Raw genomic sequence first — 15,893 nt, forward strand, 5'->3', positions numbered from 1 at the left:
TGAGGTTCTACTCTTTTTCCATGATTCAGACCAAGCTTCTCTTGGTCATTTCTGGAGTATAACTGACTCAATTCTTGTAAAAATGTGTTCCACCCAAACCACTGTATGTTCTTTTCCCTACTTTATTTTCCCCCACCTTCCTTCTCCTAATTGGGTTACAAGAGGCAGCCATAGCAAGAGTGGAAAATCCAGATTCGTAAAAGATTCAACAAAAAAAGTTTATTTTCCAAATTTGTTTTTACTCCCACCCCAAAATTTCCCTGTTTCACAGTTCTGACTGGGGGCCCTTGTTTATTTCACTCGGTCGCTATACAGGTTTTTCAGTATGTGGCCACTTGGTCCATATGAAATTCCAGGTTTGTATTTCTGGACCTCAGCTAGATTAGGCCCTGCCCAGAGTTCTAGCATATGTGGACTTCCAGGTGGGCTCTTAGGATTTGGCTGGGCTTTGGGGACCTGGAGTATGACCTGCAGAGGGGTGTGAGCTTCGGAGTTCATCTGGGGAATTGAGGTTGGCAGCTGGGGAGCTTGGAATTATGGTTGGACTTAGTGCTTGTTGTACAGTCTTTGTGATAGACTTCTTCCTGAGTTTCTTCTGACTGTCTGGATCATGGGGCTGTCAGTGATAGAGTGGAAGAGACAGTCATGTCTCTGGTCGGGCCCGGATCATTCCCAGTGCACCTCAGGATTCTAACTCCCTTTCTCCCCATACCATGGGCAGTAGATCAAGTTTCAAATAAGGAAAGTTAAATTTGATTTCTCTAACCACCCTCCCCCACCTTGAGATTAGATCATTTTCTACTGTTGGGGGTGAGATGTCCTTAGCCCATCCCTTCAGGCCTCAGAAGGTGATTAGGGACTAGTCAGGATAAGACGAATTGGTTAGAGGTCCCCCCTGTTGGGTTAGTGGTGGCATAACAGCAGACATTTTTTGAAGTTGAAAAGAAATTGAGACAACAGGGTTTTGGATTAGATGGGAAGAATAGATACCTTGCCTAAGATTTCAGGACGCAGCCCATTGGAGGCCTTGAGTAAATCAGAATTTTTCTGTATCCATTTGGTGAGGGAGGCAGCACCAGCAGTTGTACGGGAGGTCAGGGTCACCCGAGCAGGGGGTATCTTCAGAGGCATTTGCCAGGTGCCCATGAAGGAACCCCAAGGATTTGCCTGAAAATGAAAAGGAATTCCTCAATAGGGCTTCTCACTCCTGGTAACTGACTTAGACCTCTGTTAGTCTTATTTCCATTCTTTAGGAATGCATGGTTATGAAATAAGACTGAAAGCATAATCTTCCCACCCTTCCTTATCCCCCTCCCTCATTTAGTCTTTGCAGGCCTAATTTTTTCATCCCCTTTACTCTGCCAACTTAAATTCCGCATCCTTAGGCTGAGTGTGGCAAAGGAGTACCCACTGCACAAATGTCATCACCTGAAGGCTTTCTTCTATACAGATCATTTATCAATTTAAGAACTTCTGAAAGGTGCTAAACACAACTCTATCCTGTTGGGTAAGCTGGCCAGAAGTTCAAGGGCTCTTACATTACAACATGAATTAGATTAAACTTTAATTTTCCTGATAATGGCTGTGAGAGACTGCACATCTCCCAGTTCTGTGCCTCAATTATTTGCCTTTCTTGATAGGAATGAAGATAGTATCTCACCTTGGAACGGGGCACAGAAGGCAGTAGATGACCACGATCATTGGCAATAATTTGAGTGTAGCCTTCATGAGAAGAGATGCTCTGGGGTACAAGTGGGAGAGATAAATGTTTCTGAGTGGGAAAAAAAGGAGTATTTGGGGAGCTTGGTCAGAGAAGGATATGGGAGTTTAGAGAAGGCTAAAAGGAGTTAATTGACAGGGAGAGCATGAGGCTATCTTGTAGGTGCACTGAACATGGAATACCTCTTTTGTTGGCTTAGCCGGAGACCAGTTCTGCAGATACTTGGATGAGAAAGCCTTTTCATACTGTGGAGAGAAAGATAAGTATCCCTGTGAGACTTCAAGGCCCCAAACCCAGGAAATGATGACTAGGCACAATTCTTTAGATTTGAAGACCAAAGGCCTGACCAACCATGTAGGCTTTAAGTCACTATGACAAGGGTGTAATCTGTTTGGTCTAGATGTGTGCTGTTCAGCATGGAGCCAGTAGCCACATGGAGCTGTTGAACACCTGAAATATGACTAGTTCAAATTGAGGTGCTTTATAAGTATGAAATATGCTGAATTTTGAAGTTTTGTCTTTTTCTTTCTTTCTTTTTCTTTTCTTTTTTTTTTGAGACAGGATCTTGGTCTGCCACCTGGGTTGGCGTCAGTGGCACGACCCTAGCTCACTGCAGCCTTGGACACCTGGGTTCAAGCGATCCTCGTCCCTCAGACTCACAAGTAGCTGGGACTACAGGTGCATGTCACCATGCCCAGCTAATTTTTTAATTTACTTGTAGAGATGAGGTTTCACCATATTGCCCAGGGTGGTCTCAAACTTCTGGCCTCAAGCAATCCTTCTGCCTCAGTCTCCCAAAGTGTTGGGATTATGGACGCAAGCTACAACATCCAGCAGGTTTTGAAGATTTAGTACAAAAAAAGAATGTAAAATGTCTGATTATAATTTTTAAAATACTGATTAAATGTTGAAATAATATTTGGATTTATCGGGTTAAATTCAATATATTTAAATTTTATGTTTTAAGTTTTTCATGTAGCTACTAGAAAATTTAAAATTACATTTGTGGCTTGCACTCTTTTTGTTGGGCAGCACTGGTCTAGATCAGGAGTTGGTGAACTGTGGCCTGTGGGCCATATCCATATTGCTGCCTGTTTGGGGATGGCCTGAGAGTAAGGACGATTTTTATAGATGAACATTTACAATTGATTCAGTAAAATGGAACACTAACTTTGAATCCCAGTTAAGTGAAATGTTTTCTCAACCCCCAAAATTCCATTATTTTCATTAGTAGTACAAAAAATTGTACTCAGTTATATTTTGAATTTGTCAAAAATTTTATGGAAAAATGTTTTTCTTTAATTATGTAAGTAGCTATAGAATATTTTTGACTTTGCCACTTGGCCTAAGCCTAAAATTTTTACGCTCTGCCCTTTTACAGAAAAAAAAAATTGCCAACTTCTGGTTTACACCCTACAAATTTAACCCAGAGATACCTTTGGATCGCCCCTGGGCTCTATCCCTGAGGAGGTAAAATATTTTCTCACTCCACTCTCAGCTATCTGTTCAAAGATCAGAATCCTATGAGAGGGGACAGTCCAAAGATAGAATCTGAAAACAAAAGTAAACTTTAAAGAAATGGAGAATGGGAACTTACCTGGTTGGCACTGTAGTTAGTGGCCATGATCTTGTGCTGTTTACACTCGTTGCTTGGCAACTGCAGAAGGCCGACCTCCTGGGACTACCTCCCAATCAGCAGAGGCTGCCTTTACCTTCTGCTTATTATTATTCATTTCCTTGGTTCACACTGCCCCCATTTGTTTTCTCTGGAACTTAGATTCATTTTTATTTTAGAGACGGGAAAGACTGGGTAAATATGAGAAAATTAGCTGAATAGTAGCTACTCTTTTTCTGGCATAACCTACCCCTGCTTAAGAACTTCCACGTGGCCTTTGATTGGGGTTTTTAACCACTTTAACAAACGATGTAACCCTGAGAGCTATGTTTGTTGGACAACATGGTGTAATGTACCACAGGATGCAGAGCCAGATACTGGAGTTTGAATCCTTATTCAACATGGGAACATACGAGCTATATGACAGTAAACAACTGACTTGTCTTCACTAAATTTCTATCAACTCATTTGTATTGTGGAGATTATAGAGCCTGCTTTTACAGGGTAAGTGAGATAAAATGAATAAAGTGTCTTGACAACATCATAGCATAGTAGGTATTCAATACTGGTGAGATCCTGTTTATAAGGCCCTCTACTTTATCAGGCAGAATAACAAAGGAACAATATTTAAAAAGCAACTAGCTCAAATCTGTCCCCAGAAGGAAAAACATATCCTGTCCTTGGTCCTTAAATAATTTCCTCTGTCACTGTCTTAGAATCACAGCACATAAGAACACAGGTGTTTTGTGTTGACTGGAATAAAATGGAATCGGGTGCTGGTGCAGGGAGATTGAGCAGGAATGAAGAGAGAAAGTCACAGAGTAGAAAGCATCAGGTTTGGAGACTTCAACGGGGGGTGCCAGGACATAAGCCTAATATTTGTGGGACAAGGAAACCCCTCTGAAACTCATCTAAAATGGTATTGTAATACCAGTCTACGAGGTGGCTAGGAGAATTAATGAGTAAGCAGAACTGTGCTTTGTGAATTGTAAAGTGAATTTATATATAAGGTGTCAAGATGAAAGGGAAAAACAAAGAAATAAGTTGCCCAAAGATATCATTAGGACCAGGAGAGCATTATACAGTAGATCCAGGCCGGACATGGTGGCTCATGCCTACAATCCCAGCACTTTGGGAGGCCAAGGCAGGTGGATCACTAGATCAGGAGTTCGAGGCCAGCCTGGCCAACATGGAGAAACCCTGTCTCTACTAAAAATACAAAAATCAGGCAGGTACGGTGGCACATACCTCTAATCCCAGCTACTTGGGAGGCTAAGGCAGGAGAATTGCTTGAACCCAGGAGGCGGAGGTTGCAATGAACAGAGATTGCGCCACTGCACTCCAGCCTGGGTGACAGTGCGAGACTCCATCTCAAAAAAAAAACAAAAAAAAAAAACACAAAATGTGTCCATCAGTCCCTTCTCTTCATTCTTCTCCCAAAATCCTCATCTTAAACCAACACACCAAGTATAAGTGCACTCTTATGCTTCTGCAGATGGAGGGAAGAACAGCTCTTGTTTTAGAGACTCTGGAGTTAATACCTGGATAATGTGAGATCTCGAAAGATAACTCATGTGCTTAGTCCCTGTGGTTCTTATCACTGTCTAGAGGAGTGGAAGACAGAAGAGTTCTTTAAGGACCAAAGACTATCTTTGCTTTAGAACATCCATTTTGGCCCTTTAAGCTGCAGTGATAGGCTAGCATTATTTCTCTTAGAATTTTCAGTTGGTATGCCTCCTTCTGCTTTTCTGATAGGGATGTAATGATAAATGATGACTATACTCATTTTTAAAAGTTAACTAGTTTTTGTTCAACTGCAAAAGTAATGTACGTGGAAAAAAGTTTCATGTTTACAGGATGGTCAGTGAAAAGCAAATCTCCATTTGATTTCAACTCTCAGTCTTGCTCCTCAGGGCAACTACTGTTATTCATTTCTTGTGTCTCCTTCCAGAAATATCCTATGCATACAAACACTAATGAGAGAGCTGTCCACATTGCTTTTTGATTTGCTTTTTTGACTATCTTGGGGATTATGTTTTTATCATAATATAGTATTCCATTTTGGGATGCACAATAGTTTATTCAGACCCATATGGATGACCATTTAGGTTATTTATAGTCTTTTGCTATTAAAGACATTGCTGTAATGAAAAATCCCTGTGTATCTTTATGAACATTTATGTATGTATTTTTATGTACATATGTGATCTGTAGGATAAATTTTTAAAAGTACATTGCAAAGTCAAACGGGTTTGTGCGTTTAAAATAAGTAGATAATGTCAAATTACCATTGAAATACATTGCACCAGTTTGTACTTCTACCAGTGGTGTATGATGGCGTGTGAGTGCCTAGTTCTCTCCTTTCTTTTCAACAACATTATTGTTTTTTCTGGTTTTTTTTTTTCAGTCTAAACTAATTTTAATTGAACTAATAGAATTGAACTAATAGAACTAATTGATTGAACTAGTAGAACTAATGTTAACTGAGCAGTTACTATGTACATGCCAGGAACAGTTCTAATTGCTTTATTACATTTTCTCATTTAGTTCTCAACCCAACCAAGGAAACTGGAGAATACACAGTGAGGAGTAGAGCCAGGATTTAATCCCAAGTATTCTGACTCTAGAGCCAGCAGTTTTAACCATTACATCATATTGCTTGTTAAGCTCTAGGTTGAACAAGGTGTATAATTTTATTTTTTGTTTTTGTTTTGAGACAGGGTCTCCCTGTCACCTAAGCTCTGGAGTGCAGTGGTGCCATCAATATCCTGAGCTCAAGCAATCCTCCCACCTCAGCCTCCCAAGTAGTTGGGAGTATAGGCATGAGCTACCATGCACAGCTAATTATAGAAAAAAAAAAAATTAAGAGATAGGGTCTTACTATGTTGTTCGTCTTCTCTTGAACTCATGGCCTCAAGTGATTCTTCTCCTTTGACCTCCCAAAGTGTTGAGATTACAGGCACCAACCACCACACCCACTCAACATGGTATATCATTGTTTTAAATTTGCATTTCTTTAATTAGGGTGTTTTTATGTGTGTATAAACCCTTTTTACTTTTTTTTCCCGATAATGGCCTTTAATGTTTTTTGCCACTTACTATTGGGCTGTTGACTTTTTTTTCTTTTTATTTGAAACCAGGCCTCCCTCTGTCACCCAGGCTGGAGTGCAGTGGCGTCATCTTGGTTCACTGTAACTTCTGCCTCTCACGTCCAAGCAATCTTCCCACCTCAGCCTCCCAAATAACTGGAACTACAGGGACGCACCACCACACCCAGCTGATTTTAACATTTTTTTGTAGAAGGGATTTTGCCATGTTGCCCAAGCTGGTCTTGAACTTCTGGGCTCAAGCCATCTGCCCACCTCAGCTTCCCAAAATGCTGGGATTACAGGCTTGAGCCACTGCACCCAGCCTGTTAATCATGTTCATTAATCTGTTTGAACTCCATATATTAAGGAAATTAGTGCTTTGTCAAATATGTTGCAAACATTCCCTCCAGTTTGTCACTTACTTTCGTTTTGTTGGTGGTTTTTCTGTTTTGTTTTTGTTTTTTTTTTCTGTGGGTTGTGTGTTTTTGTTTTGTTTTTTTGCCATGGACATGTTTTTAGTACTTATGTAGTAGTCAGATGTATTACTCATTTTTTCTATGCTCTGGATCTTATGCTTTGAATGGCTTTTTGTAAATTCCAATATTTTAAAAATAACCCCTCGCTTCAGTTTTTAGATTTAAATTTTTGTTCCTTTTGTAATTTTAGTGAATGTGGACAAGGTTATGCTTCAGTTGCCTTAACTAGTTGCCTTGGCATCATTTATTAATAAGTTTTCTTTTCCCCTACTGATTTGAAATGCCACTTTTAATGTATTCCCTAACATATTTGTGTCTGTTTCTGGATCCTCTAACCCATTGTTCTAGAGAGAAAGGTGATTGTTTTAGATTATTTGTCTCTCTGATATTTAAAATCCAAGGTACACTCTGGGCACAGTGGCTCACGTGTGTAATCCTAGCACTTTCGGAGGCTGAGGCAGGCAGATCAGTTGAGGTAAGAAGTTTGAGACCAGCCTGACCAACACGGCGAAACCCCGTTTCTACTAAAAATACAAAAATTAGCGGGGCATGGTGACACTTGCCTGTAGTCCCAGCTACTGGGGAGGCTGAGGCAAGGGAATCGCTTGAACCCGGGAGGTGGAGTTTGCAATGAGCCGAGATCCCGCCACTGCACCCCATTCCGGGCGACAGTTAGACTCCATCTCAAAAAAAAAAAAAAAAAAAAAAAGGGGCCAGGCGCGGTGACTCTCGCCTGTAATTCCAGCACTTTGGGAGGCTGAGACAGGAGGATCACGAGGTCAAGAGATCGAGACAATCCTGGCCAACGTGGTGAAACCCCCCTCTCTACTAAAAATACAAACATTAACTGGGCGTAGTGGCGCGCGCCTGTAGTTCCAGCTACTTGGGAGGCTGAGGCAGGAGAATCGCTTGAACCCGGGAGGCGGAGGTTGCAGTGAACCGAGACTGCGCCACTGTGCTCCAGCCTGGCGACAGAGTGAGACTCCGTTTCAAAAAAAAAAAAAAAATCCAAGGTACAATCCTGGCTTGATCCTATGTGAATTCTTCCATTTAAGATTTCAGGCCGGGCGCAGTGGCTCACGCCTGGAATCCCAGCACTTTGGGAGGCGGAGGCGTGCGGGTCACAAGGTTAGGAGATTGAGAGCATCCTGGCTAACACGGTGAAACCCCATCTCTACTAAAAATACAAAAAATTAGCCGGGCGTGGTGGGGGGCGCCTATAGTCCCAGCTGCTCGGGAGGCTGAGGCATGAGAATCGCTTGAACCCCAGAGGTAGGGGTTGCAGTGAGCCAAGACCTCACCACTGCACTCCAGCCTGGGCGACAGAGCAAGACTCCATCTCAAAAAAAAAAAAAAAAAAAAGTAGATTAGGGACAGTACGTGAGAAATAGAATAAGCTCTCTGTCAAACACAGACATTAACCAGGAGTAAAAGGATTTTTCCTCAAGGTAGGTGCTAAGGAGAGTAACAGATTACTAGATAATTTCAATGTTGCTCATATAAACAATAGCCAAAAAGAGAGAACTTATGTATTGTATAGAACTATTAGGATAAAGGTATCCATTAGAACAAAAATACAAACTCTTCCTAAACACCAAAGACATGTTTCAGACTGGGAGGGATGGCGGGACAGGGGAGGAGGAAGCAAGTGAAATAGACCACATGGTGAAAGACTTACATATATAAAACAAAATTTGTAAGGCATATCTGCGGCCACACATACTGATAATATCAATAGATATGGGGCCGGGCGCGGTGGCTCACTCCTGTAATCCCAGCACTTTGGGAGGCTGAGGCGGGCGGATCACAAGGTCAGGAGTTCATGACCAGCCTGGCTAATATGGTGAAACCTCGTCTCTACTAAAAATACAAAAATTAGCCGGGCGTGGTGGTAGGTGCCTGTAGTCCCAGCTACTCGGGAGGCTGAGGCAGGAGAATCACTTGAACCCGGGAGTTGGAGGTTGCAGTGAGCCGAGATCATGCCACTTTACTCCAGCCTGGGCAACAGAGCGAGACTCCGTATCAAAAAGAAATAAAGAAAGAAAGGATTTAAAGAAAGAATGGGTTTACCTACCTATTGAAAGAAAATAGTTTTCACGTTAACAAAGCAAAATCCAACACTGTGCTGTATAAAAGAACTGCATCTAAGAAGAGTTTCAGGAAGCCTAAATAAATGACTAAGAGATGTACCAGAATTTATTCCTAAATGTAAGCAGGGGTTGCAGTTGTAATTATCCATCAAAGTAGAATTCTGACTAAAAAGCATTAAAAGAGAAAGAAATTTTAGCCACAATTTTTATAAAAAAGATAATGACATTTTATACAAGGAGAAATAGAAGCACACTATAATAGGAGGACTAACAAATCCCTCAGATCTAGAAAGATCAAGTGAACAATAAATTAGGATACAGAAGACCTAAACAACATAATAGATTTATTTATTTAAGTAGATTTAATAATATTGAACTCTGAACCTTAACAATAGAGAACAAACTTTTTAAAAAAAATGCATAAAGGGCTGGGTGCGGTGGCTCACGCCTGTAATCTCAGCACTTTGGGAGGCCGAGGCGGGCGGATCATGAGGTCAGGAGTTCGAGACCAGCCTGGCCAACATGGTGAAACTCCATCTCTACTAAAAATACACAAAATTAGCTGAGGATGGTGGTGGACGCCTGTAATCCCAGCTGCTCAGGAGGCTGAGGCAGAACTGCTTGAACCCAGGAGGCAAAGGTTGCAGTGGGCCGAAATCGTGCCACTGGACTCCAACCTGGGCGACAGAGTGAGACTCCGTATCCAAAAAGAAAAAAGAAAAAAAATGCATAAAGCATTCACAAAAATGTGGCACATTCACATCCTAAGCTACAAAGAAAATCTCAATATATCCAAAGTGAAGAAACAATAATTCAAATAGTATTCTCTGGCCAAAATGTAATACAATTAGACAAATCAAACAATAAAACCAAAAGGCCTCTTCCAAAGGGAATTATATTTGCACACACTCACACTCACTCTCCCATACATTTCCCCTAAAGGAAATTTCAGAACGTGTTAAACCACTCCTGGGTCAAGGGGGAAATGCAAAATAAATTGCAGGGATTTTTTTTTTTTTTTTTCTGACAATGCAAGCAGCTGGGACTACAGATGCGCACCACCACGCCCAGCTAATTTTTGTATTTTTAGTAGAGACGGGGTTTCACCAGGTAGGCCAGGATGGTCTCCATCTCTTAACCTCGTGATCCGCCTGCCTTGGCCTCCCAAAATGCTGGGCCTGGCCTAGTGTGCTTTTTTTTTTTTTTTTTTTTTTTTTTTGAGACAGAGTCTCGCTCTGTCCCCGAGGCTGGAGTGCAGTGGCCGGATCTCGGCTCACTGCAAGCTCCGCCTCCCGGGTTTACGCCATTCTCCTGCCTCAGCCTCCCGAGTAGCTGGGACTACAGGCGCCCGCCACCTCGCCCGGCTAGTTTTTTGTATTTTTTTATTAGAGACGGGGTTTCACCGTGTTAGCCAGGATGGTCTCGATCTCCTGACCTCGTGATCCGCCCGTCTCGGCCTCCCAAAGTGCTGGGATTACAGGCTTGAGCCACTGCGCCCGGCCTAGTGTGCTTTTTTGTTTGTTTTTCATTACAAAAAGAAAAAGGAGCCAGGCATGGTGGCTCACACCTGTAATCCCAGCACTTAGGGAAGCCAAGGCAGATGGATCACATGAAGTCAGGAGTTTGAGACCAGCCTGACCAACATGGAGAAACCTCGTCTCTACTAAAAATACAAAAAATTAGCTGGGCATAGTGGCGCACGCCTGTAATCCCAGCTACTCGGGAGGCTGAGGCAGGAGAATCACTTGAACCCGGGAGGCGAAGGTTGCAGTGAGCCGAGATCGAGCCACTGCACTCCAGACGGGCGACAGCAAGACCATCTCAAAAAAAAAAAAAATATATATATATATATATATATATATATAAAAGACAAAGAAAAAGGAAGCTGAGCTACAGATTAAACAAACATTTCACAGAGAAGGAAATACCAACAGCCAGCTGTGGTGCTCATGCCTGTAATCCCAGCACTTCAGGAGGATCACTTGAGGCCAGAACTTCTAGGCCAGCTGGGCAACATAAATGAGACCTCATCACTACTAAAAATCAAGTGATTACCTTTAGGGAGAGAGAAGGGGTAATATGGAAGGTGTGGGGATAGATGATAAACTTATTTAAATATGCCTGGTTTTATAGCTTTTATTTTGTTTTTTTTTTTTTTTTGAGACGGAGTCTCGCTCTGTAGCCCAGGCTGGAGTGCAGTGGCCGGATCTCAGCTCACTGCAAGCTCCGCCTTCCGGGTTTACGCCATTCTCCTGCCTCAGCCTTCCCGAGTAGCTGGGACTACAAGCGCCCGCCACCGCGCCCGGCTAGTTTTTTGTATTTTTTAGTAGAGACGGGGTTTCACCGTGTTCGCCAGGATGGTCTCGATCTCCTGACCTCGTGATCCGCCCGTCTCGGCCTCCCAAAGTGCTGGGATTACAGGCTTGAGCCACCGCGCCCGGCCTATAGCTTTTATTTTGAAACCCATGTATTTTACATAGTTATAAAACAAAATTAATTTTAAAAAAATTCTAAAATAAATACATAAATTCTCTTCATTTTTAAAACAAAAAGTTTTTTAAAGAAGAGACCCTTGGCTATAGTAGAAAAGCTATATAAACAATACCTGTACTTTCTCTCAACTTGACACAGATCATATTGTTTTCTTTCTTGAGATTAAGTCTCCCTCTAGTGGAGATTAGTTTTACAACTAGTCCCCAACACCCAGCACCACAAAGGAAAAAATCCTTTGCCTATTTCCTCCTGCTGCGGTAAAATTATATATTTTAGGTATCAGAGTCTTGAGAAGAAGGACGTGGTAGAAGATACAGAGCAATGGGATAGCAAAGAGTTGGGGACAGAGTTAAGTTTTATAAGGAATTAGAGATATGAGAAGCTCTAGGAGCCAAGATTTGGATTATTCAACTCAGAATGGGGAAGGAACCTCAGCTTCATGATGGTAAAAAATTCCACCACCTCTGCCCAGAAAAAAGGTGATTCACATCCTGTTATCACTGTGTACTCAGGGAAATAGCTCCCCACAAGGCACTGCATTAGGGAGAAACTATGGTGAGGAACAGTGATGAGCAGGGCATGAAGAGTGATCGTCTTAAGCCAGATATGATGTCCTGAGGTTGAACTCCAGGACCTCCTGTCCTTCAGGATGATCCCACAGTCTCGCTGACCACTGAGGCCAGATGCATAAAAGCTTTGCCTTCCCAGAGACTGATCAGGGGAAAAGGTACTGGCACAGCCTCTTCAGTTCCTGGCACGGAGGGGCAGAGACTAGCCCACATTGAAAGTGGCCTCTTCGATGGGAGGATCCTGTGTCCTGGGCTATCTTAGGTCTCATCTGATCTTGCATAGTGAAAGCTATTCATGGGAGAACTCCCTTAGCGGGGAAGCCCTTAGAGTGGAACCTTTCCTAACATCAGCTCTAGTTTCTGGAAGTATATGCCATTCTTCTCCACTCTCTGTAGAACTGTGGTCTTACCCTCTGAAGAGAATGTTTGTTGGTTGCCACCTCAGCATTACAACATCCTATTCCCTTCTTACGGGTACCCTGAATTTGTCAGCCATAGAGTTTGAGTAGGGTTAATCTTACCCCGGACCTCAGGAGTAGGCCCTAATTATTTAAACGAAGCAGCATATCCCATCCCTGTTACACGATAATGAGTTCTCCAAGAAGTACACACTTTTTTCTGCTGGCTGTGAACAAGGGAACCTATAGCTCAAGCTGCCCATGGTGGGCACTTTGAAAACATGAATAGAGAGTCTGCCCCAGAATGGAGTCCACATTGAAGAAGAAGGACCAAGATAAACCAGATACTTCTTTATTATTATTATTAATTGAGATGGAGTCTCACTCTGTTGCCCAGGCTGGAGTGCAGTGGCACAATCTCGGCTCACTGCAGCCTCCACCCGCTGGGTTCAAGCAATTCTCATGCCTCAGCCTCCCACATAGCTGGGACTACAGGTGTGCACCACTATGCCCGGCTAATTACTTTGTATTTTTAGTAATACCAGGCTGGTCTCGAATTTTTGACCTCAGTTGATCTGCCCGCCTCGATCTCCCAAAGTGCTGTGATTATAGGCGTGAGCCACTGTGCCTGGCCCAGAGACTTCTTTGAGCCTTGTATGAAGACTTACCTGAAACCCAGATCTACCTAGGGTTGTGAGGCAATATTTTCCCTTTATTATTTAAGCCAATTTTCTGATAAAATGCCTTAACCTGATAAACTATTATCTGTCTAGCATTCAGTCCATTGGACATTTCTTTAAAAAAAAAAAAAAAGGAACCGTTCATGAATTTGTGCATCAACCTTGCACAGGGGCCATGTTCATCTTCTCTGTACTATTCCAATGTGAGTATATGTGCTGCCGAAGTGAGCACTATTGAACATCTCTGATGTCCTTCTACATACTGCACAGCCTCAACCTGTAACCAGGTGCTCCTCTTTTGCTCTCTCACTACCACCCCCAACTCCTTAACCCTCTTCCTTTGCTTATTCATCCCACAACCCACTTTCTCCTCTAGGTTCTTGCTAGATTAGAGCTCCTGGCGCAGTCAGTCAACATCGTTCCATGCTAGCCCCTGGGCATTTGTATCACACAACAGCATGTAAGTCTTCACTGCTGCCTCGTAATTCTCTCATCCTTCTCTTCTTAATTTTCTTTTTTCTTTTCTTTTTTCTTTTTTTTGACGAAGTTTTGCTTTTTCATCCAATCTGGAGTGTAATTGCGTGATCTCGGCTCACTGCAACCTAAGCCTCCTGGGTTCAAGCTATTCTCCTGCCTAAGCCTCCCGAGTAGCTGGGATTACAGGGGCGCGCCACCACGCCCAGCTAATTTTTGTATTTTTAGTAGAAATGGCGTTTCACCATGTTAGCCAGGCTGGTCTCGAACTTCTGATCCTAGGTGAGATCCGCCCACTTGGACTCCCACAGTGCTGGGATTACAGGCGTGAGCCACCACGCCCGGCCTCTTCTTAATTTTCCAAAGCCTTTGTCATATGGCATCCCTAAGCCATCTCCTCTTCCTACCTCCTCAGATAATTTCACCCGCAGCAGTGGAAAAGATGAGGTCATTCGACATAAGCTGTTACTCTACACAGGTATCTTGGGGTTCTACCTAGAGAGGTATCTTGAGTCCCTCCAGGAATACTCTCCACGGTCTCTTTCCTCTTCGTTTGCTTCCTCGGACAATAATAACGTGTAGTCCCACTAAGCGAGACAGCCTGAGAACATCAGGGTCGCAGACTCTCCTTAATGTTAAGTAGCGCTTCCATCTTACCCAAGTACAATTTACCTAGGTTCAGTCTCTTCATCTTTAAAACACGTTTAATACTTCGCTCGCGGCACTGTTGTAAAACTAGTTAAACACGAGAATGTGAAAATGCTTCTAAATTCAGTGCTGGGCAAATCTAAGGCGTACTTTGTTCCAAATATGAGCTGGTTTCCTTTGACCTGGCCAAGTCTGTCCCCTGGGTCTCTTCTACTTCGTTTTTCTCCAGTCCCCGGGTGGGGCTCTCAGTGGCCGCGGTGGCCTGGCCCCAGGGCGTCCACGCTCCCCGCCAAGCTCCTTAGGGACCCGACAGGATCAGGAAAACTCCACGACGAGCATTCGAGGACGCCTGGAGCCCTGCCCCACTGTCTCAGGGCTATGGCTGCAGCCCTGACTGTGCCAGAAATTTCCTAAGGAAGCACCATGGAGTTCACCCCTGTGCCCTCGGTCACGATCCCCCGCGAGCAGCCCGCGCCTTACCTGCTTTGCTGGCTACTTCCCTGCGCGCCCCCATCCCGAAGCTGTGGTTGGCCCGCCGGGTACTTTTCTCTTGGATCAGGGACGCAGTGATGAGGCGCTACCTTTTAAGAGCCCTTTGCAAAACCCCAGCTGTCACTTAGTTTCCGTAGTGTAGTGGTTATCACGTTCGCCTCACACGCGAAAGGTCCCCGGTTCGAAACCGGGCGGAAACAAAGTGGGGTGTATTTTTGTTTTTTCCTTCCCCATATCCTTTCGAATTCTACATAGGAATCCTCCAAGATCGCAGTGAGATCCCGGAACTCTAGGTCCCAGAAGAGTTGGAAGGACTGAAGGGCAGACACGAGCAGCGGAGCGGCTCTGGACAACGGGCTCGGAGCCGGCAGCGCCCCTGGCGGCTGTGGGCGACTGGGTCCCCCCGGAGCCGTGAGACCTTTTGACATCAGCAGGCACCGTGTCGTGGTTCCGCCCCGTCAGTTTCTGTGTCTTTTCTGACACCCAGAGGGCACTCCGGGCACACTGGGGACCGGAAATGACTGCTCAGTGAATGAAGTCGTCACTTCCGACCCGGACCCCTGAGGAGCAAGTTGTGGTTCAGGGCCTAGTCCTGAACGGCCGGTGTGTTTTTCAGAACCTGCTCAGGCTTCGGCTCCTACTCCGGCCTCTTCGGCTGAGACTGCGACGGGTTCGTTTCCTCCACATAGTTTACAAACCTGCACAGAGATCCAAGAGTGCGCTGGTGATTATCTCACTTTGCGCTGATTGCCGGCATCATTAACGCCGTAGTCCAGAGGAAGGAACCGAACGGAACCGAACGTGGTGACGGAGCGGGGATCACAAGTCGCTCTGCTCTGTCACCCCCACCAAACTTGCCTTTATTGTGTTTATTTTCTCATTTGTCACCATCCAGTTCTCAGTCACGGAAATGTTAGTTCTTTCTCTTTCCTTTCAAGATTCTTAGGTTCTAAATCAGGTGGAAACAATGTACATTTTCAATTAAAAGATTATTTTCACAACTCTCCTAAAAGAGGGACAAACAATTTGAACAGACACTTGATAAAAGAAGATATATGGATCGCAAATAATCACATGAAAAGATGGCCAACATCATTAATCATTAGGGAATGTCATTAATCATTAGGGAAATGCAAATTTAAAACACAA

The 15,893-nt window shown here is 43.7% G+C and overlaps 1 protein-coding gene and 2 non-coding genes across 3 annotated transcripts; 1 reads left to right on the forward strand and 2 right to left on the reverse strand.

Moving 5' to 3' along the window:
* Positions 1 to 197: 197 nt before the first annotated feature.
* CFAP126 (cilia and flagella associated protein 126) lies at positions 198 to 5,576 on the reverse strand. The gene is made up of 5 exons (XM_025371085.1): positions 3,318 to 5,576; positions 1,903 to 1,965; positions 1,661 to 1,741; positions 991 to 1,167; positions 198 to 616 (listed from the first exon to the last, which is right to left on the reverse strand). Exons 1-5 carry the CDS (start codon positions 3,342 to 3,344, stop codon positions 431 to 433), a joined length of 534 nt encoding a protein of 177 aa, XP_025226870.1. The 5' UTR covers positions 3,345 to 5,576; the 3' UTR covers positions 198 to 430.
* Positions 5,577 to 13,255: 7,679 nt separating this feature from the next.
* Positions 13,256 to 13,362, reverse strand: LOC112615385. The gene has a single exon (XR_003117338.1). It is a non-coding gene; the product is annotated as a U6 spliceosomal RNA (small nuclear RNA).
* Positions 13,363 to 14,871: 1,509 nt separating this feature from the next.
* On the forward strand, positions 14,872 to 14,944 carry TRNAV-CAC. Its single transcript has one exon. It is a non-coding gene; the product is annotated as a tRNA-Val (tRNA).
* The last annotated feature ends 949 nt before the right edge of the window (positions 14,945 to 15,893 follow it).

Source organism: Theropithecus gelada, chromosome 1 (genome assembly GCF_003255815.1).
Source record: "Theropithecus gelada isolate Dixy chromosome 1, Tgel_1.0, whole genome shotgun sequence".
NCBI lineage: Eukaryota > Metazoa > Chordata > Mammalia > Primates > Cercopithecidae > Theropithecus > Theropithecus gelada.

Bases quoted from the DNA above. Each gene is read 5' to 3' on its own strand.
- CFAP126 (XM_025371085.1), bottom strand. From the start codon at position 3,344: ATGGCCACTAACTACAGTGCCAACCAG. The intron at 1,742-1,902 runs GTATTCCATGTT...CTTGTACCCCAG, and splicing joins CGGCTAAGCCAACAAAAGAG to AGCATCTCTTCTCATGAAGG. The intron at 617-990 runs GTATCTATTCTT...TATCACTGACAG, and splicing joins GTCCTGAAATCTTAGGCAAG to CCCCATGATCCAGACAGTCA.